Below are 14,885 nucleotides of genomic sequence, written 5' to 3'. Positions count from 1 at the left end.
TTGAATCAACAGGGACGCAAGAGGTCGGGAGACAACAGCAATTTATTGTAATCCACAAAGTTAGTAGCCGGCGGCGGTCACATCAACCGTAATAACAATAAGTCCACAGAAGTCACAACTCAATGATAGCTTTGGTTCCTTGGTCCTGTAACTAAGTCCTGGCTCTCTGCAGAGCTGTGCACAGGCCGGCTAACACATACTAACTCCAGCTACAACTATATACTAAGACTGTTACACCTATATCTGTGGGGGGGAAGGGCTGAGTCACAGATCCTTCCCCCCTCACCTATACCAAGGAGAGCAGACTCCCTGTCTACTATGGACAATGCAAAGTCCAACATCTTCTTGGAGACACTGATCAGATTATCTCCACCCATTGTCCTCACTGGTCCTCACTAGTTAGAGGTATTTGCATACAATGTGCTAACACACTAGACCCGAATCAGCCAACTACACATTGATGTATATAACAGGTTAGAGAATACATTCCACATGAAATATATATTACACATTGCCTATAGTATAGACTCTAACCATCCCGTACATATATACAGTCTATAGTGTGTATATAGGAGCAGTACAGTAGTATATACAGTCTATAGTGTGTATATAGGAGCAGTACAGTAGTATATACAGTCTATAGTGTGTATATAGGAGCAGTACAGTAGTATATACAGTCTATAGTGTGTATATAGGAGCAGTACAGTAGTATATACAGTCTATAGTGTGTATATAGGAGCAGTACAGTAGTATATACAGTCTATAGTGTGTATATAGGAGCAGTATAGTAGTATATACAGTCTATAGTGTGTATATAGGAGCAGTGCAGTAGTATATACAGTCTATAGTGTGTATATAGGAGCAGTATAGTAGTATATACAGTCTATAGTGTGTATAGGAGCAGTGCAGTAGTATATACAGTCTATAGTGTGTATATAGGAGCAGGGCAGTAGTATATACAGTCTATAGTGTGTATATAGGAGCAGTACAGTAGTATATACAGTCTATAGTGTGTATATAGGAGCAGGGCAGTAGTATATACAGTCTATAGTGTGTATATAGGAGCAGGGCAGTAGTATATACAGTCTATAGTGTGTATATAGGAGCAGTATAGTAGTATATACAGTCTATAGTGTGTATATAGGAGCAGTACAGTAGTATATACAGTCTATAGTGTGTATATAGGAGCAGCGCAGTAGTATATACAGTCTATAGTGTGTATATAGGAGCAGTGCAGTAGTATATACAGTCTATAGTGTGTATATAGGAGCAGCGCAGTAGTATATACAGTCTATAGTGTGTATATAGGAGCAGTGCAGTAGTATATACAGTCTATAGTGTGTATATAGGAGCAGGGCAGTAGTATATACAGTCTATAGTGTGTATATAGGAGCAGTACAGTAGTATATACAGTCTATAGTGTGTATATAGGAGCAGTACAGTAGTATATACAGTCTATAGTGTGTATATAGGAGCAGGGCAGTAGTATATACAGTCTATAGTGTGTATATAGGAGCAGAGCAGTAGTATATACAGTCTATAGTGTGTATATAGGAGCAGTACAGTAGTATATACAGTCTATAGTGTGTATATAGGAGCAGTACAGTAGTATATACAGTCTATAGTGTGTATATAGGAGTAGTACAGTAGTATATACAGTCTATAGTGTGTATATAGGAGCAGTATAGTAGTATATACAGTCTATAGTGTGTATATAGGAGCAGTGCAGTAGTATATACAGTCTATAGTGTGTATATAGGAGCAGTACAGTAGTATATACAGTCTATAGTGTGTATAGGAGCAGTATAGTAGTATATACAGTCTATAGTGTGTATATAGGAGCAGTACAGTAGTATATACAGTCTATAGTGTGTATATAGGAGCAGTATAGTAGTATATACAGTCTATAGTGTGTATATAGGAGCAGTGCAGTAGTATATACAGTCTATAGTGTGTATATAGGAGCAGTGCAGTAGTATATACAGTCTATAGTGTGTATATAGGAGCAGTGCAGTAGTATATACAGTCTATAGTGTGTATATAGGAGCAGTACAGTAGTATATACAGTCTATAGTGTGTATATAGGAGCAGGGCAGTAGTATATACAGTCTATAGTGTGTATATAGGAGCAGTATAGTAGTATATACAGTCTATAGTGTGTATATAGGAGCAGTACAGTAGTATATACAGTCTATAGTGTGTATATAGGAGCAGTATAGTAGTATATACAGTCTATAGTGTGTATATAGGAGCAGTGCAGTAGTATATACAGTCTATAGTGTGTATATAGGAGCAGTATAGTAGTATATACAGTCTATAGTGTGTATATACGAACAGTACAGTAGTATATACAGTCTATAGTGTGTATATAGGAGCAGTACAGTAGTATATACAGTCTATAGTGTGTATATAGGAGCAGCGCAGTAGTATATACAGTCTATAGTGTGTATATAGGAGCAGCGCAGTAGTATATACAGTCTATAGTGTGTATATAGGAGCAGCGCAGTAGTATATACAGTCTATAGTGTGTATATAGGAGCAGTACAGTAGTATATACAGTCTATAGTGTGTATATAGGAGTAGTACAGTAGTATATACAGTCTATAGTGTGTATATAGGAGCAGTACAGTAGTATATACAGTCTATAGTGTGTATATAGGAGCAGTACAGTAGTATATACAGTCTATAGTGTGTATATAGGAGCAGCGCAGTAGTATATACAGTCTATAGTGTGTATATAGGAGCAGTACAGTAGTATATACAGTCTATAGTGTGTATATAGGAGCAGTACAGTAGTATATACAGTCTATAGTGTGTATATAGGAGCAGTACAGTAGTATATACAGTCTATAGTGTGTATATAGGAGCAGTACAGTAGTATATACAGTCTATAGTGTGTATATAGGAGCAGTACAGTAGTATATACAGTCTATAGTGTGTATATAGGAGCAGTGCAGTAGTATATACAGTCTATAGTGTGTATATAGGAGCAGTGCAGTAGTATATACAGTCTATAGTGTGTATATAGGAGTAGTACAGTAGTATATACAGTCTATAGTGTGTATATAGGAGCAGTACAGTAGTATATACAGTCTATAGTGTGTATATAGGAGCAGTATAGTAGTATATACAGTCTATAGTGTGTATATAGGAGCAGTATAGTAGTATATACAGTCTATAGTGTGTATATAGGAGCAGTACAGTAGTATATACAGTCTATAGTGTGTATATAGGAGCAGTATAGTAGTATATACAGTCTATAGTGTGTATATAGGAGCAGTGCAGTAGTATATACAGTCTATAGTGTGTATATAGGAGCAGCGCAGTAGTATATACAGTCTATAGTGTGTATATAGGAGCAGCGCAGTAGTATATACAGTCTATAGTGTGTATATAGGAGCAGTATAGTAGTATATACAGTCTATAGTGTGTATATAGGAGCAGTGCAGTAGTATATACAGTCTATAGTGTGTATATAGGAGCAGTACAGTAGTATATACAGTCTATAGTGTGTATATAGGAGCAGTATAGTAGTATATACAGTCTATAGTGTGTATATAGGAGCAGTATAGTAGTATATACAGTCTATAGTGTGTATATAGGAGCAGTACAGTAGTATATACAGTCTATAGTGTGTATATAGGAGCAGTGCAGTAGTATATACAGTCTATAGTGTGTATATAGGAGCAGTATAGTAGTATATACAGTCTATAGTGTGTATATAGGAGCAGTACAGTAGTATATACAGTCTATAGTGTGTATATAGGAGTAGTACAGTAGTATATACAGTCTATAGTGTGTATATAGGAGTAGTATATACAGTCTATAGTGTGTATATAGGAGCAGTGCAGTAGTATATACAGTCTATAGAGACAATCTTCCCTTGTGTCCCCCAGACCCTTATATTACCCTGCCTCATATCTTCCGGCCTTGCCCTGGGTCACTATATGGCGACACATTAATCGTTCCTCTCCTATCAGACTGCATGGTGTTTTTCCCCTGTCTATAGAGGATGCCATATAGCAGGGGCCCCTGTAATGTGGCCCCTGGATGATGTGGGGATTCCATTGTCTTGTTTCAGCATCAGCAGCACCTTGATGGATGTGGACAGCAGCATTTCCAGTGGCCGCTCCACTCCACTCATGATGAACAGTCAGGGGATGTTGGCCTCGTCCAGTAAGAGCCTGTCGTACGCCTGCTGCTGGGACCAGTGCCAGAGCTGCTTCGCGTCCAGTCCTGACCTGGCAGAACACATCCGCACCATCCATGTGGACGGTCAGCGCGGAGGGGTAGGTATGCAGCACAGTGCTGCCTCCTCCGTCCCCCTGTCTGGCCGCCTCCTCCGTCCCCCTGTCTGGCCGCCTCCTCCGTCCCCCTGTCTGGCCGCCTCCTCCGTCCCCCTGTCTGGCCGCCTCCTCCGTCCCCCTGTCTGGCCGCCTCCTCCGTCCCCCTGTCTGGCCGCCTCCTCCGTCCCCCTGTCTGGCCGCCTCCTCCGTCCCCCTGTCTGGCCGCCTCTTCCGTCCCCCTGTCTGGCCGCCTCCTCCGTCCCCCCGTCTGTCCGTCCGCCTCCTCCGTCCCCCCGTCTGTCCGGCCGCCTCCTCCGTCCCCCCGTCTGTCCGGCCGCCTCCTCCGTCCCCCCGTCTGTCCGCCGCCTCCTCCGTCCCCCCGTCTGTCCGCCGCCTCTTCCGTCCCCCCGTCTGGCCGCCTCTTCCGTCCCCCCGTCTGGCCGCCTCCTCCGTCCCCCCGTCTGGCCGCCTCCTCCGTCCCCCCGTCTGGCCGCCTCCTCCGTCCCCCCGTCTGGCCGCCTCCTCCGTCCCCCCGTCTGGCCGCCTCCTCCGTCCCCCCGTCTGGCCGCCTCCTCCGTCCCCCCGTCTGGCCGCCTCCTCCGTCCCCCCGTCTGGCCGCCTCCTCCGTCCCCCCGTCTGGCCGCCTCCTCCGTCCCCCCGTCTGGCCGCCTCCTCCGTCCCCCCGTCTGGCCGCCTCCTCCGTCCCCCCGTCTGGCCGCCTCCTCCGTCCCCCCGTCTGGCCGCCTCCTCCGTCCCCCCGTCTGGCCGCCTCCTCCGTCCCCCCGTCTGGCCGCCTCCTCCGTCCCCCCGTCTGGCCGCCTCCTCCGTCCCCCCGTCTGGCCGCCTCCTCCGTCCCCCCGTCTGGCCGCCTCCTCCGTCCCCCCGTCTGGCCTCCTCCTCCGTCCCCCTCCTCCGTCCCCCTCCTCCGTCCCCCTGTCTGTCCGTTGCCCGCCTCCTCGCTGAGCTGTCTTTGTTGCAGGTCTTCGTCTGCTTCTGGAAGGGCTGTAAGGTCTACAACACACCGTCCACCAGTCAGAGCTGGCTGCAGCGTCACATGCTGACCCACAGTGGCGATAAGCCCTTCAAGGTAAGATGGCGGCTGCGGGAGTCTCCGCCTCTTCTGCTCAGGCCCTGCCCCCTCACTCATGTCACACTTTCTTCTTGCAGTGTGTGGTCGGCGGCTGTAACGCCAGTTTCGCCTCTCAGGGTGGTCTCGCCCGTCACGTCCCCACCCACTTCAGTCAGCAGAACTCATCTAAGGTGTCCGGTCACCCCAAGTCCAAGGAGGAGTCTCCATCTAAGGCCGGCCTCAACAAGCGCCGCAAGCTAAAGAATAAGCGCAAGCGTTCGCTACGTAAGTGTCCGGTGGCTGCGGCGGTGGCTCCCGCTCACTTCCACCTGGTGGTAATACCTCTCTCTGTCTCATCTTCAGCGGCAGCGCTGGGATCCGCTCCTTATCCTACCGCCCCCGTACAGATGAAAGGTAGATCCCGCTTCTGGATTCTCTCTACTCCCACTGGTGGGCGGGGCTAGAACAGGTCATGTGACTGATGGGAAGGGCCTATGTCTGTGCACAACCCCCATAACCGCTAACCCTGAGGACTACAACTCCCAGCAGGATGGCACTAGGCATGCTGGGAATTGTAGTTCTGTCTGGAGCAGGAAGATGCAGCTGAGCTGTGGGGTCCGGCCCCGCTGTCTAGTGCTGCCGTGTACCCCCGAAATACTACCAAGGGGCGAGGGGGGAACCTATACAGGAATCCGAGAATAGTGAGCGCAGCTCTGGAGTATAATACAGGATAAGTAATGTAATGTATGTACACAGTGACTGCACCAGCAGAATAGTGAGCGCAGCTCTGGAGTATAATACAGGATAAGTAATGTAATGTATGTACACAGTGACTGCACCAGCAGAATAGTGAGCGCAGCTCTGGAGTATAATACAGGATAAGTAATGTAATGTATGTACACAGTGACTGCACCAGCAGAATAGTGAGCGCAGCTCTGGAGTATAATACAGGATAAGTAATGTAATGTATGTACACAGTGACTGCACCAGCAGAATAGTGAGCGCAGCTCTGGAGTATAATACAGGATAAGTAATGTAATGTATGTACACAGTGACTGTACCAGCAGAATAGTGAGTGCAGCTCTGGAGTATAATACAGGATAAGTAATGTAATGCATGTACACAGTGACTGCACCAGCAGAATAGTGAGCGCAGCTCTGGAGTATAATACAGGATAAGGATAAGTAATGTATGTACACAGTGACTGTACCAGCAGAATAGTGAGCGCAGCTCTGTAGTATAATACAGGATAAGTAATGTAATGTATGTACACAGTGACTGTACCAGCAGAATAGTGAGCGCAGCTCTGGAGTATAATACAGGATAAGTAATGTAATGTATGTACACAGTGACTGCACCAGCAGAATAGTGAGCGCAGCTCTGGAGTATAATACAGGATAAGTAATGTAATGTATGTACACAGTGACTGTACCAGCAGAATAGTGAGCGCAGCTCTGGAGTATAATACAGGATAAGTAATGTAATGTATGTACACAGTGACTGTACCAGCAGAATAGTGAGTGCAGCTCTGGAGTATAATACAGGATAAGTAATGTAATGTATGTACACAGTGACTGCACCAGCAGAATAGTGAGTGCAGCTCTGGAGTATAATACAGGATAAGTAATGTAATGTATGTACACAGTGACTGCACCAGCAGAATAGTGAGCGCAGCTCTGGAGTATAATACAGGATATGTAATGTATGTACACAGTGACTGTACCAGCAGAATAGTGAGCGCAGCTCTGGAGTATAATACAGGATAAGTAATGTAATGTATGTACACAGTGACTGTACCAGCAGAATAGTGAGCGCAGCTCTGGAGTATAATACAGGATAAGTAATGTAATGTATGTACACAGTGACTGTACCAGCAGAATAGTGAGCGCAGCTCTGGAGTATAATACAGGATAAGTAATGTAATGTATGTACACAGTGACTGTACCAGCAGAATAGTGAGCGCAGCTCTGGGGTATAATACAGGATAAGTAATGTAATGTATGTACACAGTGACTGCACCAGCAGAATAGTGAGCGCAGCACTGGAGTATAATACAGGATAAGTAATGTAATGTATGTACACAGTGACTGCACCAGCAGAATAGTGAGCGCAGCTCTGGAGTATAATACAGGATAAGTAATGTAATGTACACAGTGACTGCACCGGCAGAATAGTGAGCGCAGCTCTGGAGTATAATACAGGATAAGTAATGTAATGTATGTACACAGTGACTGCACCAGCAGAATAGTGAGCGCAGCTCTGGAGTGTAATACAGGATAAGTAATGTAATGTATGTACACAGTGACTGCACCAGCAGAATAGTGAGCGCAGCTCTGGAGTATAATACAGGATAAGTAATGTAATGTATGTACACAGTGACTGCACCAGCAGAATAGTGAGCGCAGCTCTGGAGTATAATACAGGATAAGTAATGTAATGTATGTACACAGTGACTGTACCAGCAGAATAGTGAGCGCAGCTCTGGAGTATAATACAGGATAAGTAATGTAATGTATGTACACAGTGACTGTACCAGCAGAATAGTGAGCGCAGCTCTGGAGTATAATACAGGATAAGTAATGTAATGTATGTACACAGTGACTGTACCAGCAGAATAGTGAGCGCAGCTCTGGAGTATAATACAGGATAAGTAATGTAATGTATGTACACAGTGACTGTACCAGCAGAATAGTGAGCGCAGCTCTGGAGTATAATACAGGATAAGTAATGTAATGTATGTACACAGTGACTGTACCAGCAGAATAGTGAGCGCAGCTCTGGAGTATAATACAGGATAAGTAATGTAATGTATGTACACAGTGACTGCACCAGCAGAATAGTGAGCGCAGCTCTGGAGTATAATACAGGATAAGTAATGTAATGTATGTACACAGTGACTGTACCAGCAGAATATTGAGCGCAGCTCTGGGGTATAATACAGGATAAGTAATGTAATGTATGTACACAGTGACTGTACCAGCAGAATATTGAGCGCAGCTCTGGGGTATAATACAGGATAAGTAATGTAATGTATGTACACAGTGACTGTACCAGCAGAATAGTGAGCGCAGCTCTGGAGTATAATACAGGATAAGTAATGTAATGTATGTACACAGTGACTGTACCAGCAGAATATTGAGCGCAGCTCTGGGGTATAATACAGGATAAGTAATGTAATGTATGTACACAGTGACTGTACCAGCAGAATATTGAGCGCAGCTCTGGGGTATAATACAGGATAAGTAATGTAATGTATGTACACAGTGACTGTACCAGCAGAATAGTGAGCGCAGCTCTGGAGTATAATACAGGATAAGTAATATAATGTATGTACACAGTGACTGTACCAGCAGAATAGTGAGCGCAGCTCTGGAGTATAATACAGGATAAGTAATGTAATGTATGTACACAGTGACTGTACCAGCAGAATAGTGAGCGCAGCTCTGGAGTATGATACAGGATAAGTAATGTAATGTATGTACACAGTGACTGTACCAGCAGAATAGTGAGCGCAGCTCTGGAGTATGATACAGGATAAGTAATGTAATGTATGTACACAGTGACTGTACCAGCAGAATAGTGAGCGCAGCTCTGGGGTATAATACAGGATAAGTAATGTAATGTATGTACACAGTGACTGTACCAGCAGAATAGTGAGCGCAGCTCTGGGGTATAATACAGGATAAGTAATGTAATGTATGTACACAGTGACTGCACCAGCAGAATAGTGAGCGCAGCTCTGGAGTATAATACAGGATAAGTAATGTAATGTATGTACACAGTGACTGTACCAGCAGAATAGTGAGGGCAGCTCTGGAGTATAATACAGGATAAGTAATGTAATGTATGTACACAGTGACTGTACCAGCAGAATAGTGAGCGCAGCTCTGGAGTATGATACAGGATAAGTAATGTAATGTATGTACACAGTGACTGTACCAGCAGAATAGTGAGCGCAGCTCTGGGGTATAATACAGGATAAGTAATGTAATGTATGTACACAGTGACTGCACCAGCAGAATAGTGAGCGCAGCTCTGGAGTGTAATACAGGATAAGTAATGTAATGTATATACACAGTGAGTGCACCAGCAGAATAGTGAGCGCAGCTCTGGAGTATAATACAGGATAAGTAATGTAATGTATGTACACAGTGACTGTACCAGCAGAATAGTGAGCGCAGCTCTGGAGTATAATACAGGATAAGTAATGTAATGTATGTACACAGTGACTGTACCAGCAGAATAGTGAGCGCAGCTCTGGAGTATAATACAGGATAAGTAATGTATGTACACAGTGACTGTACCAGCAGAATAGTGAGCGCAGCTCTGGAGTATAATACAGGATAAGTAATGTAATGTATGTACACAGTGACTGTACCAGCAGAATAGTGAGCGCAGCTCTGGAGTATAATACAGGATAAGTAATGTAATGTATGTACACAGTGACTGTACCAGCAGAATAGTGAGCGCAGCTCTGGGGTATAATACAGCATAAGTAATGTAATGTATGTACACAGTGACCAGCAGAATAGTGAGCGCAGCTCTGGAGTATAATACAGGATAAGTAATGTAATGTATGTACACAGTGACTGCACCGGCAGAATAGTGAGCGCAGCTCTGGAGTATAATACAGGATAAGTAATGTAATGTATGTACACAGTGACTGTACCGGCAGAATAGTGAGCGCAGCTCTGGAGTATAATACAGGATAAGTAATGTAATGTATGTACACAGTGACTGTACCGGCAGAATAGTGAGCGCAGCTCTGGAGTATAATACAGGATAAGTAATGTAATGTATGTACACAGTGACTGTACCGGCAGAATAGTGAGCGCAGCTCTGGAGTATAATACAGGATAAGTAATGTAATGTATGTACACAGTGACTGCACCAGCAGAATAGTGAGCGCAGCTCTGGAGTATAATACAGGATAAGTAATGTAATGTATGTACACAGTGACCAGCAGAATAGTGAGCGCAGCTCTGGAGTATAATACAGGATAAGTAATGTAATGTATGTACACAGTGACTGTACCAGCAGAATAGTGAGCGCAGCTCTGGAGTATAATACAGGATAAGTAATGTAATGTATGTACACAGGGACTGTACCAGCAGAATAGTGAGCGCAGCTCTGGAGTATAATACAGGATAAGTAATGTAATGTATGTACACAGTGACTGTACCAGCAGAATAGTGAGCGCAGCTCTGGAGTATAATACAGGATAAGTAATGTAATGTATGTACACAGTGACTGCACCAGCAGAATAGTGAGCGCAGCTCTGGAGTATAATACAGGATAAGTAATGTAATGTATGTACACAGTGACTGTACCAGCAGAATAGTGAGCGCAGCTCTGGAGTATAATACAGGATAAGTAATGTAATGTATGTACACAGTGACTGTACCAGCAGAATAGTGAGCGCAGCTCTGGAGTATAATACAGGATAAGTAATGTAATGTATGTACACAGTGACTGTACCAGCAGAATAGTGAGCGCAGCTCTGGAGTATAATACAGGATAAGTAATGTAATGTATGTACACAGTGACTGCACCAGCAGAATAGTGAGCGCAGCTCTGGAGTATAATACAGGATAAGTAATGTAATGTATGTACACAGTGACTGTACCAGCAGAATAGTGAGCGCAGCTCTGGAGTATAATACAGGATAAGTAATGTAATGTATGTACACAGTGACTGTACCAGCAGAATAATGAGCGCAGCTCTGGGGTATAATACAGGATAAGTAATGTAATGTATGTACACAGTGACTGCACCAGCAGAATAGTGAGCGCAGCTCTGGAGTATAATACAGGATAAGTAATGTAATGTATGTACACAGTGACTGTACCAGCAGAATAATGAGCGCAGCTCTGGGGTATAATACAGGATGTAGATGTGTATGGTGCATTTTCTCATTCCCTCAGATGAAATTGATGATGTCATGAGATGGGCGGGATTTGTTGATTATTGTGGATTTCTAGAGATATCACCTATAAATTGACACCATGTCTGGTGACTAGTTGTGACATCACCACCTGTAGTTGTGATGTCACAGTCATGTGACTGCCTGGTCTTCTGTCTTTATAGCTGTGGCCGAGGCCGCCTGTCCCCTGTCATGTAATAACTCTGTATATCCCTCTTATGTGTCGCTGTATTAGATCTGAGTCTTCACTGCCGAGGTCAACAATTCAGTGCCCGCCCCCTGCGCATGTCACCACTACAGGAGCCCCCGCCCCCTGCCCATGTCACCACTACAGGAGCCCCCGCCCCCTGCGCATGTCACCACTACAGGAGCCCCCGCCCCCTGCGCATGTCACCACTACAGGAGCCCCCGCCCCCTGCCCATGTCACCACTACAGGAGCCCCCGCCCCCTGCGCATGTCACCACTACAGGAGTCCCCGCCCCCTGCCCATGTCACCACTACAGGAGCCCCCGCCCATGTCACCACTACAGGAGCCCCCGCCCCCTGCGCATGTCACCACTACAGGAGCCCCCGCCCCCTGCGCATGTCACCACTACAGGAGCCCCCGCCCCCTGCGCATGTCACCACTACAGGAGCCCCCGCCCTCTGCGCATGTCACCACTACAGGAGCCCCCGCCCTCTGCGCATGTCACCACTACAGGAGCCCCCGCCCCCTGCACATGTCACCACTACAGGAGCCCCCGCCCCCTGCCCATGTCACCACTACAGGAGCCCCCGCCCCCTGCCCATGTCACCACTACAGGAGCCCCCGCCCCCTGCGCATGTCACCACTACAGGAGCCCCCGCCCCCTGCGCATGTCACCACTACAGGAGCCCCCGCCCCCTGCGCATGTCACCACTACAGGAGTCCCCGCCCCCTGCCCATGTCAGCACTACAGGAGCCCCCGCCCCCTGCCCATGTCACCACTACAGGAGCCCCCGCCCATGTCACCACTACAGGAGCCCCCGCCCCCTGCGCATGTCACCACTACAGGAGCCCCCGCCCCCTGCGCATGTCACCACTACAGGAGCCCCCGCCCTCTGCGCATGTCACCACTACAGGAGCCCCCGCCCCCTGCCCATGTCACCACTACAGGAGCCCCCGCCCCCTGCACATGTCACCACTACAGGAGCCCCCGCCCCCTGCCCATGTCACCACTACAGGAGCCCCCGCCCCCTGCCCATGTCACCACTACAGGAGCCCCCGCCCCCTGCGCATGTCACCACTACAGGAGCCCCCGCCCCCTGCGCATGTCACCACTACAGGAGCCCCCGCCCCCTGCGCATGTCACCACTGCAGGAGCCCCCGCCCCCTGCCCATGTCACCACTACAGGAGCCCCCGCCCCCTGCACATGTCACCACTACAGGAGCCCCCGCCCCCTGCCCATGTCACCACTACAGGAGTCCCCGCCCCCTGCACATGTCACCACTACAGGAGCCCCCGCCCCCTGCGCATGTCACCACTACAGGAGCCCCCGCCCCCTGCGCATGTCACCACTACAGGAGCCCCCGCCCCCTGCGCATGTCACCACTGCAGGAGCCCCCGCCCCCTGCCCATGTCACCACTACAGGAGCCCCCGCCCCCTGCACATGTCACCACTACAGGAGCCCCCGCCCCCTGCCCATGTCACCACTACAGGAGTCCCCGCCCCCTGCACATGTCACCACTACAGGAGCCCCCGCCCCCTGCCCATGTCACCACTGCAGGAGCCCCCGCCCCCTGCCCATGTCACCACTGCAGGAGCCCCCGCCCCCTGCGCATGTCACCACTACAGGAGCCCCCGCCCCCTGCGCATGTCACCACTACAGGAGCCCCCGCCCCCTGCGCATGTCACCACTACAGGAGCCCCCGCCCCCTGCGCATGTGACCACTACAGGAGCCCCCGCCCCCTGCGCATGTCACCACTACAGGAGCCCCCGCCCCCTGCGCATGTCACCACTGCAGGAGCCCCCGCCCCCTGCCCATGTCACCACTACAGGAGCCCCCGCCCCCTGCACATGTGACCACTACAGGAGCCCCCGCCCCCTGCGCATGTCACCACTACAGGAGCCCCCGCCCCCTGCCCATGTCACCACTACAGGAGTCCCCGCCCCCTGCGCATGTCACCACTACAGGAGTCCCCGCCCCTGCGCTTGTTATTACTACAGATGGTCCCGCCCCCTGCGCCCCCTATAAGAGCTCCGCCCCTGCGCTTGTTATTACTACAGATGGTCCCGCCCCCTATAAGAGCTCCGCCCCTGCGCTTGTTATTACTACAGATGGTCCCGCCCCCTGCGCCCCCTATAAGAGCTCCGCCCCTGCGCTTGTTATTACTACAGATGGTCCCGCCCCCTGCGCCCCCTATAAGAGCTCCACCCCCTGCAGATGATGTGCCGGATCCCTTCTGCATTTCTGGGGCCCCTACTGTTGGTTTTCTGGTATTGCGCTGAGTTTTTCAGGCCCCCTGTCTTGTACCCATGGCGGTTTCCTATATTTCGCCGTCTCGCCATATTTTGCGCGCTTTGCTGATTTCTGGATTTTCTCGTTTCGTTTACTTTTTTTGATGAAAAGTCAAGGCCAAAATTCTACAAAACTGTGAGTCCCATGTGCCCCGGGGGTGGGCGGAGCCCGTAGCCTCTTGGGTTGTGTATCATGGCTGCTGCTGTGTGCCCCTCCCCCTGTACATGAGGCGGTGCCGCTGCGGCCCCTCCCCCTTCAGGCTCTGACGCCCCGTCTTTTCACTGCAGCTCGACCACATGACTTCTTTGATGCGCAGACGCTGGACGCCATTCGCCACCGCGCCATCTGCTTCAACCTCTCTGCCCAGATCGAATCCCTGGGGAACGGGCACAGCGTGGTGTTTCATAGCACAGTGAGTACCCCCCTCCCTTATAGGCCGCTGCTATAGGGGATTAGATACAGCACTGACCCCGCGCCATCTCATTCTTCTAGGTGATCGCCAAGAGAAAGGAGGATTCTGGGAAGATAAAGCTGCTGCTGCACTGGACCCCCGAGGACATGTAAGGCTGAGGGGGAGGGGCCGACGCCAAGGTTCACAAGACAGGAGCGTGTATGGTGGGCACATGGGCTGGGTATATAGCAGCGGGCACGGGCTGGGTATATAGCAGCGGGCACGGGCTGGGTATATAGCAGCGGGCACAGGGGCTGGGTATATAGCAGCGGGCACAGGGGCTGGGTATATAGCAGCGGGCACAGGGGCTGGGTATATAGCAGCGGGCACAGGGGCTGGGTATATAGCAGCGGGCTCATGCGCTGGGTATATAGCAGCAGGGACATGGGCTGGGTGTATAGCAGCGGGCACAGGGGCTGGGTATATAGCAGCGGGCTCATGCGCTGGGTATATAGCAGCAGGGACATGGGCTGGGTGTATAGCGATGGGCTGGGTATATAGCAGCGGGCACAGGGGCTGGGTGTATAGCAGCGGGCACAGGGGCTGGGTATATAGCAGCGGGCACAGGGGCTGGGTATATAGCAGCGGGCACAGGGGCTGGGTATATAGCGATGGGCACATGGGCTGGGTATATAGCAGCGGGCACATGGGCTGGGTGTATAGTGATGGGCACAG

The 14,885-nt window shown here is 49.0% G+C and overlaps 1 protein-coding gene across 3 annotated transcripts in view; it reads left to right on the top strand.

Annotated features, from left to right (window-relative positions):
* AEBP2 (AE binding protein 2) overlaps nt 1-14,885 on the top strand; it is a 30,149-nt gene that overhangs the window by 12,906 nt on the left and 2,358 nt on the right. For 2 of the 3 annotated variants that reach the window (XM_075261711.1, XM_075261710.1), the window contains exons 2-7: nt 4,082-4,289; nt 5,266-5,373; nt 5,454-5,640; nt 5,719-5,769; nt 14,047-14,171; nt 14,252-14,319. In XM_075261711.1, the coding sequence (XP_075117812.1) occupies nt 4,082-4,289; nt 5,266-5,373; nt 5,454-5,640; nt 5,719-5,769; nt 14,047-14,171; nt 14,252-14,319 (747 nt within the window). The remainder of the gene's footprint in view (nt 1-4,081; nt 4,290-5,265; nt 5,374-5,453; nt 5,641-5,718; nt 5,770-14,046; nt 14,172-14,251; nt 14,320-14,885) is intronic. The other variant, XM_075261713.1, reaches the window with a different exon arrangement.

This window comes from Leptodactylus fuscus, unplaced genomic scaffold (assembly GCF_031893055.1).
Source record: "Leptodactylus fuscus isolate aLepFus1 unplaced genomic scaffold, aLepFus1.hap2 HAP2_SCAFFOLD_310, whole genome shotgun sequence".
NCBI lineage: Eukaryota > Metazoa > Chordata > Amphibia > Anura > Leptodactylidae > Leptodactylus > Leptodactylus fuscus.
The sequence above is the reverse complement of the archived record's forward strand: the minus strand, read 5'-3'. Positions and strand labels throughout refer to the sequence as shown.